This window comes from Sardina pilchardus, chromosome 9 (genome assembly GCF_963854185.1).
Source record: "Sardina pilchardus chromosome 9, fSarPil1.1, whole genome shotgun sequence".
Taxonomy (NCBI): domain Eukaryota; kingdom Metazoa; phylum Chordata; class Actinopteri; order Clupeiformes; family Clupeidae; genus Sardina; species Sardina pilchardus.
In genome coordinates, this window is record NC_085002.1 from 8,377,947 (window position 1) to 8,387,946 (window position 10,000).

The following is a 10,000-nucleotide window of genomic DNA, read 5'->3' on the forward strand; positions in this document are numbered from 1 at the left end:
CACACACACACACACACACGTGTAGGTCATGTAGCTGCGGGGACACAGTGCTGGTTGATATGAAGCAGAGAGCTGTCGTAACCCTGAACTTCAAAGCTCTCGCTCCAGAAGCCCAGCGCCATTAGCCACAGCCCCTGAGGCTGCAACACCTGACCTTTGACCTACACGGGGGTCTGTGTCGGCAGGGGGACCCGGCAAGAGGTGTGTGACAGATGTTACGGGACATGTCTGTGTGTGTGTGTGTGTGTGTGTGTGTGTGTGTGTGTGCACTTACACATGAGTGTGTGTCAGATAATGAGACATCATTAACCCCCTACTGATAGCTTTATCTGGCCCTGTCAGAATAGGGGCCTCATGTCAATCTGGGAGCACTTGTACGAGACAGTGTGTGCGTGTGTGTGTGCACGCGTGTGTGCGTGTGTGTGTGTGTTTCTCACCTATTTATTAGTGTTTGTGAATGACCAGCTGTTCTGGCAGTTCAGAGAGCATGCATATGTGTGTATATGTGTGTATGTGTGTATGTGTGTATATGAGAGAAATGATGCCCATTAACAGTCTATGGAAGCAGTCTTGTGAATGTGTGAGTGAATACATTTGTGTATGTGTGTCTGAGTGTGTGTGTGTGTGTGTGTTTGTGTGTGAGTTTGTGTGTGTGTGTGTGGAGACTCACCTGCTTGTCTGTGAGTGTGTAGAGGTGCTGCAGGTCAGGGCTGAAGAGCAGGTCTCTGAGGATGGGGCTGCCGGAGCTGGAGCCGTCGCTCACCGCCACGTTCTCATACAGCATAGCAGGACGCGACGGACTCACCGAGTTCACCAGGATCTGAACAAAGAACACACACACACATTTACATTAGTCACATGAGGTCACACAGTGCCAAGAGAAAATTCTGCCATACACACATTTACATTAGTCACATAAAGAACCCTCCCCCCCCACACACACACACAAATAAACACATTCAGCCATTTGCGCACACACACACACTCCATGACCAATCACACACACAGCCCACCACAAGCACAGAGCACCATAATTTCCTGCTATTCCCAGACCAAATCCCAATATGAATATCCAACAGCAACATCTGCTCGAGCACAAGTGGCATATAGCATTACTGTCAATGTCAACAGCCAGGCACCTAACACAGCACTGCAGCCACAAAGAAAACAGAGAGGGGGAATAGACCACGGTGTAGAGACGGAGAGAGAGAAGAGGGATAGATGATGAGAAATGAAATGAAAGGAGGGAGAGAGGGAGTGAGTGAGTGAGGGAGCGAATGAAAAGAGAGAGCTGGCTGTTCATTAAAGGGCGAGAGGGTGCTGGCAGTCGGAGGGGCCGGTGATGAAGCGCGGCGGTGGCGGCGGGAATAAGAGCATTATCATGTGAATAATAACATCAGAAACAAAGCATACATTACACTGGCCTCTGGTGTCACAGCTCATCACACACACACACACAAACACACACACACACATTTGTAGTGGGGCACGCCTGCCTGCACACACCCACTCACAATCTAAACAAAGAAATAGCACTGATATACACACTTGCACACACACACACACACACACCGGGTGCAGGAATGAAGACAGAGTGTATGTGTAGGGAAGCGGAGAGGGTGTTTGTTTTCTCCCCGTCTGTGCACAGCGAGACGGGTCATCAGAGCTGCCACCTTCTCTCTCTCCTTCCTTCCTTCTCTCTCTCCCCATTTCCCTCCCTTTCTCTCTTATCTCCATCTCTATAGTCTACACACACACACACCCACACTTCATAACTCTCCTCCCTCTATTCATCTTTCAAGCTCATTGCATTAAAAGTCTTCACTAAAAATAACTCCTGAGCCACCCAATGAATCTTATACTCCCCCCTCTCTCTCTCTCTCTCTCTCTCTCTCTCTCTCTCTTTCTTTCTTTCTCTTTCTCTCTCTCCCTCTGCCCAGTAAATGAGAGAGGAGGAACACACTAATCTTCTTCCGCCCATCTTCCTCCTTCGCTCTCAATCACCACATGGCACGCCCATCAGCGCATGCGAGAGACACTCCATCAACGCCAGCATTCGGGCTAGGCTAGCCACCGCGTAGCTCCAATTAGCGCCGCGCTAATGCCGAAGCCTGACTTGGACCAGAGCTCCAGCAAACAGGCACTTGAGTTGATCCCACTGTTGTGGTGGTGGGTGGTGCTGTATGCGCAGTGCTGAACCACGTAGCACCAATTAGCCCGGCGCTAATGCGGAGTCTGGCTTGGGCTAGCTACGGAGACCAGGTATTTCAAGTCAGTCCCGCTGGTGCTGTGGAATGGTTAGCGCGGTGCTAAACCACATAGCCTCCGCCAGCACTTTGCCTGGGTATTAAGGCAATCTGCTCCAAACATTATTCCGCCGGCGACAGACGGCTGGCTCTGAGCCAGCCATACGGAGCAGGCGGTACAGGAGAGGCAGATTCAGGCTCACACCAGCATTCTGTGTGTGTGTGTGTGTGTGTGTGTGTGTGTGTGTAATCCCCCCACAGAGAATGAAAGATGAAACCTCTGCAAGACATGAAAACAAAAAAACAAATTCAATTTCCCAACCGGCGACTCTTCAGCAACAAGGCAGTGAAGCATGGCAGGTTTAGTTGTGGGAAATGTGGATGAGTGTGTGTGCGCCTGTGCCTCTCTCTGTGTGTGTGTGTGTGTGTGTGTGTGCTTGCGAGGCAATAAGCTACATGCTCTGCTTGCTGAAGTGTGCAGTGTATTACTGAATTTGTGTATTACACAATATCCCCATACAGGAATGCTAGCAGGGCTGCACTGGGCCTGTGTGCTGCAGGAGACCAGCCTTCTATTCATCCTCCTCTTTGTCTCTTTCTCCTCTCCTCTCCCTTTTTCACTCCCTTTCTCAGCTATTCTTTCCATCCTCACCCCTCTCGATCTGTTCCCCCTAAACATTCATTCACTCCGTCTCTCTCGCTCTCTCCTTCTCTCCCTCCCTCCATCAGCCCTAAACTCTTTGGATGTTTCTCTGGTTGTGGCTGTGTGTATGTAAAATAGGGCATTGGGTTAGTTAACTGGGGGGGATGAGGGGGGTGGAGGCGAATGGGGAATGAACAGAGGGGGTAAAAAAAAAAAGACAGAAGGCGGAATTGAAAAGGCACAAGAAAGACAATCTTCATGCCAATCTCACCAAAACACCACCACCACCACCCCACCCTCCTCCATTTACCCCCCCCCCCCCCCCCCCACCCCACCCCACCCTCTAAGCCTGATCAAATCCCGCTTGTCGAGAATCAATTTTGTGGCGCGGCGCGGGAGGCAGGAGCTGGATTAGAGACATTAGCAACATTTGCGTAATTTAATCAAACAAAGCTTCCTCTCGCCACGCCGACCACAACCAGTGGGAGGATTTGCATCAGCTCGCCGTGGCAACAGGGTCAACACTTAACGTTTACGCGGAGTTTAGACCCAACAAAGAGAGAGAGAGAGTGAGAGAGAGAAGGAGAGAGAGAGGGAAAGAGAGAGAGAAGTGAGGTGTGGAAGAAGGTGAAGAGACAAAGAGAAGGAGATCAATAGCACCCAACTGAGGCCTTGCTCTGCAGGATGGTCAATAGGCCCCCCTGCTGCCCGCCTGTCTGCCCTCCACTCTGCCCATCACATCCCTGCCCATCACATCCCTGCCCACTGGCCCCCAGTAGACAACCCTGAGGAGATGGGTTTGTATCTCTCCTCTCCTTCTCCCCCTGTCCAATTATTTCAGTCCATCCTTCTTGTTTTCTTCTCACTCTCTCCTTCTTTTCTCCCTCTCTCTTTCTCTCTGGGCTGGAAGGACTCAGTGGAGGGTGTGAGCCACTTCAGTCACATGTCAAGCTAACAATGCACTGGGAGACCTTCATGTCGGAGGCCAACTCTCACCCATTCAGCTGTGTGTGTGTGTGTGTGTGTGTGTGTAAGAGTAAAACTGCAGTTCTAAAAAACGTCTGGACATACTGTACAAACACAGACAAAAACACACAAGGACTAGTTCTCTCTCACAGATATCTCCTACTTTCAGTCTTCTGACCTACTAAAAAAAGAAAGTCCATGTCAGAGACCAATTGAAACTCTTGTGCACGCACACATATATACACACACACACTGCTCTGATGGGGCTAGTATGGGTCACTGCAACATCTGTCTGCTGTTCCGGAGGAATGAACCTGAGTCAAAGTGTGATATTCGGCTGCTTCCTTGTTGCTGCATGCACGCATGCACACACACACCAACACACACACACACTACCAACTAACAAGAAACTATGGTGAGCAGCTATCACCATAACACTGCAAAGACTCATCAACAGCTTCAACATGCAACCACTGTGGTAGTGAAGCACAGGATACAATTGAACACTTCAACCTTAAACCCAAAGTGCTACTCCTCCACACACACACCTATTTCCATTTCCAGGATGAAAACATATGCGCTCTTTTTCACTGGGTGCACACACACACACACCCATTCTCAAATGATTGACAGGTGAAAAAGAAGGTTTTCATCAAGCTGAAGGACAGCTTCTTCACAGGAGGTGGAGAGTGAGGGGAGGCGGGGCACCTCAGTCAATGCACTTCCAATCTGTTCAGGGCCTTCATGGTCAAAGGCACACACACACACACACACACACACACACACACACACACACACACACACACACACACACACACACACACACACACACACACACACACACACACACACACACACACACACACACACACACACACACACACACACACACACACACACACACACACACACACACACACACACACACACACACACACACACACACACACACACACACACACACACACACACACACACACACACACACACACACACACACACACACACACACACACACACACACACACACACACACACACACACACACACACACACACACACAAATCTGTCAGAGTCCACATGACAAACGATACAAAGATAAACACAGCGCATCAATTCAAAGTCATGTTGTGAACAATCTACACCCCTTCCACAAACAAACACACAAACACACACAATGATAACTGAACTCCACAGAAATATGATCCTCACCAACAGCCTCTAATCCGCCCATATCATCACGTCCATATGGAACAGTGGGCTTTGCCTTGGAGAGATGGAATGGTGCTGCAGAAGCCTGGGCACATTCCCCAGTATGGATACTACACATTGGCCACTGCTTCTGTCTGTCCCGGGATCTCACCTCTCCATTCCCTCTGACCCTCCACCTCCATGTCACTCTCACTCTCCATCCCTCTCTCTCTCTCATCCCTCTCTCTCTCATCCCTCTCTCTCTCATCCCTCTCTCTCTCTCATCCCTCTCTCTCTCTCATCCCTCTCTCTCTCCATCTCTGTGATATAACACAAATCTCTCCGTGTTTGCTTGAGTGCCTTAAGGCTCACAGCAGATGCAGCATAACGGATGACTACACTCACACCTCACACACCAACGGACACACACACACACACACACACACACACATAGATACAGAGAGAGAAAGAGAGAGCCAGGCACACACTCCGCACACACAGAGACTTGTTCTCACACACACACACCCCCGCCACACACACACACACACGTGCAGGCAGAGTGGACCGGCTGTGACATTCAGGAAATGTAGGTCAGACGGCCATAAAATGGGAGGCTCATACTGTCTCCAGCCACAACACTTGAAACTAAACAAAGCAGGATGCACAGACACACACAGACACACACAGACACACACACACACACACAATACCCAGCCACATACCCAGACATATGCAAGCAGTGGTGCCAGTATGAGATGATGAAGCATTTGCAGGGCTTATTCTGCTGAAGACTGCATGTATCTGAGCTGTGATAGCTCTCTGATGAAGACTAGCAAGATACGCACAGACTCCTCTGACCTTGTGTGTGTGTGTGTGTGTGCGTGTGCATGTGCGTGTGTGTGTGATTTCTGAACTGAGAGGCTTATTGGCCATGCAGTTAGTATGTTTGTTCCCATATGTGTATTTTTTTCTTGGAAATCTAAAAGCACAATCTGCAAGGACACACACACACACACACACACACACACACACACACACACACACACACACACACACACTCACGCTAAGGGTTTCCATTATCCATACCTACTCATTCAGTCTAACTCTACTGTTCCTGAATCAGCTGCACTTTGGAACACTCACAGTCTGACTGAGTGAGTGAGTGACAAGAGAGAAAGAGAAAGAGAGAGAGAGAGGGAGAGAAAAGAACGACAGGAATGGCGAGAGAGGATGGATGGATGGGCGCAGCGCTCCTCTTTTATCAGCCAGGGTCCACTCTAAAAGCTTCTGGCACCTTCTATTCATCTCTCCCAGAAGCACATTTCTATTCTAAAGAGCCGCTCTAAAGGCCGCCATCACGGCGGAGAGGGGCGGAGAGAGGAGCGGAGATAAGGCCTCGGCCCCGCCCCGATGGACAGACACGAAGTGAGAGAAATGGAGAGAGTTAAAGAAAGAGGGAGGGAGGGAGGGAGAGCATGAGGACAGAGAGAGAGAGAGAGAGAGAGAGAGAGAGAGAGATGAATTAGCCAATAATTCCAGTAGTGATGTGAAGCTCTGGCTGAACACAGCTCCCTTTTGGAACATAGCTCCCTTTTTAGTGTGCATGCGTGTATGTGTGAGGAGGAAAGAAAGAAAGAAAGAGAGAAAGAAATAAAGAGAGAGAGCGGGACAAAGAGAGAGAGTTCAGGTGTCTGCTTTGTGTGAGCAGTTCAGCACTGTTGTTTGGATTTGAGTTTGTCTATGCATGTGCATGTACAGTATATTTACATTAGATGGGATGGGGATGAGACTGGCCAAGGTGTTGAGGTGTGAGAGAGAGACGGTGTGCTTGTGTGTGTGAGTGTGTGTGTGTGTGTCTATGACTTAAGAAAATGTGTGTTTATTTTTGTTATAACAGTGAGGGAAAGAAGGAAATATTTGAGTGAGGTAAGGAAAGACAGATAAACTCTGTGCCTGTGTGTGTGTGTGTGTGTGTGTGTGTGTGTGTGTGTGTGTGTGTGTGTGTGTTTCTCGCCCTCCTATCAGTGCAGTGTGTGGAGGTGATTAATTCCAAGCGCGGGGCTGAGTGAGCCCTGAGAGGGGAGAGTGTGAGTGTGTGTGCGTGTGAGTGTTGGGTTTACTGTGCCAGTGCCCTACTTACACACACACTGCACTTATCTTCATAAAACACCCAGCCTCTGGGCCCCACACACACACACACACACACACACACACACACAGAGACACATATACACACACACAGAGAGAGAGAGAGAGAGAGAGAGATAGAGAGAGAGAGGGAGACACACACACACACACACACACACACTCTCTCTCTCTCTCTCCCTCACTCTCACACCTTAGCACCTTGGACAGTCTCATTCCCAGGTCTAAGCACTTTGTAATCTCATTACCTGTTCTGACTGTTGAGCGGGCCGTCTCAATGGCAGTGTGTATCCCTCCGTCTAGACGCCACCCCTTCCCCCCTTCCCCCCCCCCAGCTCCACATACTCCAAGCCTACTGAGGGGACTCTACTGCTGGGCCTCCTAATGCCAGAACCCCCCCCCCCCCCCCCCCCCCCCCAGGGCTGTAAAGCAACACCTGCTCTTTGTTGGTCAGGAGGGCCACATGGTCCACACTATTGTGCTCTCACTACAGTAGTCTGGACATCAGGCATCATGGGCTATGGAAACGCTGCTCTCTGCTAACAGGGGCAGACCTGGATGGGTGTGTGTTCAAATGAGACTGTGGTGATGCAGGTCTGTAATTCAGCTGAAATGACTCCAGGTGCATCCTGGTCGTGTGTGTGTGTGTGTGTGTGTGTGTGTGTGTGTGTGTGTGTGTGTGTGTGTGTGTGTGTGTGTGTGTGTGTGTGTGTGACCACAGCTGGTGTGCTGCGACTACAGTACCATCACAGGTTCAGGTATGTGCTGGTCTTCATTCAACCAAACTCTAACACAGCTAACACTGAAAAGAATGAATGTGAGTAAAAGAGTGTGAGTGTGAGTGTGAGTGTGTGTGTATACACATGTGTATTGTATCATAGTTTTCCACTGCGTTGATATGTCTCTATGAGTCTCTATGAGATAGAAGGAGAGAGACAGAGGCAAAAAAGTAGTGTTTATAAGGAATGGTCAACAGAGAGATGGAGAGAGCCAACAGAGGAGGAGAGGAGGAGAGAAGGAGAGGAGAGGAGAGGAGGAGAGAAGGAGAGGAGAGGAGAAGGAGAGGAGAGGAGGAGAGAGGAAGAGGAGAGGAGAGGAGAAGGAGAGGAGAGGAGAGGAGGAGAGAGGAGAGGAGGAGAGGAGAAGAGAGGAGGAGAGGAGAGGAGGAGAGGAGAGGAGGAGAGAGGAGAGGAGGAGAGGAGAAGAGGAGGAGAGGAGAGGAGAGGAGGAGAGAGGAGAGGAGAGGAGAGGAGAGGAGAGGAGAGGAGAGGAGGAGAGCCACGCGCTGCTCAAATATGCGCTGGCCTTTCCCTCCACGCACTACCAAAGGCCACGGCGGTTCAGCCAGAAAGTTCACACTGAGGAATTAAGCAGCTTTAACAGGAGATATTCATTATCCAATACTCTATTCCCCAGACCTCGCCTTTATCTATTAAATACACACACATACGCAATACAACACACAACACTCTGTGTGTGTGTGTGTGTGTGTGTGTGTGTGTGTGTGTTTGTGTATATGTGAGAAGCAGCAGCACTAGGAAACTTCCTAACTTCATGCATATCATATTCTTGAGCATGGCTTGTCACAAGACTGGGGCTCAGGTGCAGTACTCAGAGGGTGGCAGCAGGGGGCAGTGTGGCCAACATGGGCGGTAAGGAGAGAGGGGGAGAGAAAGAGAGAAAGACTAAGAGAGAGAGAGAGATAGAGAGAGGGAGGGGGAGAGAGAGACAGAAAGAAAGAGAGACAGAGAAAGAGAGAGACAGAGAAAGAGAGAAAAAGAGAGTGAGAGAGAGAGAGAGAGAGGAGAGAGTCTCTGCACTCTGCCAGCGTGCTCATATTAAAAACTATCCATCAACGTTATGGCTTTTAATAAACATGGGCCTCCCAAAGCATCTTCTCCCTATCCCCCCTTATCTCTTGTTCCACCCCTCTCTCACCTCACACTTCCTTCCTCCTCTTCCTCCTCCTCCTCCTCTCTTTCCTTCACACATCTCTTTCTCATCTGTCCATCTTCTCCTCTCCCTCCCCTGCCATCCCCGTGGCTCTTGCCCTCTCTCTCTCTCTCTCTCTCTCTCCTCGTCTCTCTCTCTCTCTCTCTCCGATTGGTAAATGAAATGGGGCTTGTGACAGTAAGTGGGCATGAACTCACTTATCGTGGGAGCAGCGAGCCGAGCGCCGTGTTTCATTTCCCAACGAGCTCTAAATCATGTAAACTCAATAATCGCCGCGCTGCTACGGATCCCGCGCCGCACTGCACCGCACCGTGTGTGTGTGTGTGTGTGTGTGTGTGTGTTGATGAGGGCTAAGAAACAAGCGTTAACATTTTTTACGGAAGACCATAAAAGATATGAATGTGGGTGGAGACAGGTTTGCCGATGATGGTGAAATGTCAGCAATATTAAGGGGGGAAACACACACATGCAGACACACACAGAGACACACAAACACACACACACACACACACAGGGGGTGTTTATCTACATGGCACATTATAATAAAAAAGGAGGCAGTGAAACAGGTTGTAGAACACATATGCAAGTGTCCACAAACCTAATATGCAGAGAGAGAAAAGGGGAGAGAAAGAGGGAGGGAGGGAGAGAGGGAGGTAGAGAGAGAGAGAGAGAGTAAACAACAGATGAGTGGAGACAATACAAGGCGAGGACAGAAGTTGCGGCCCAGAAAACAAGAGCGGTACACTTCCTGATGTGAGCAGCCAGCAATCCCCCAAGGGCCCATCAGCCACCACCACTTTCTCTGCCTACTGGCTCTCATGGAAATCCCACTAAATACAGACACACACACACACAC

The 10,000-nt window shown here is 49.7% G+C and overlaps 1 protein-coding gene across 1 annotated transcript in view; it reads right to left on the bottom strand.

Annotated features, from left to right (window-relative positions):
- plxna1b (plexin A1b) overlaps positions 1 to 10,000 on the bottom strand; it is a 198,971-nt gene that overhangs the window by 99,975 nt on the left and 88,996 nt on the right. Inside the window, 1 exon segment of the mRNA XM_062545585.1 lies at positions 671 to 820. Within this exon segment, the coding sequence (XP_062401569.1) occupies positions 671 to 820 (150 nt within the window).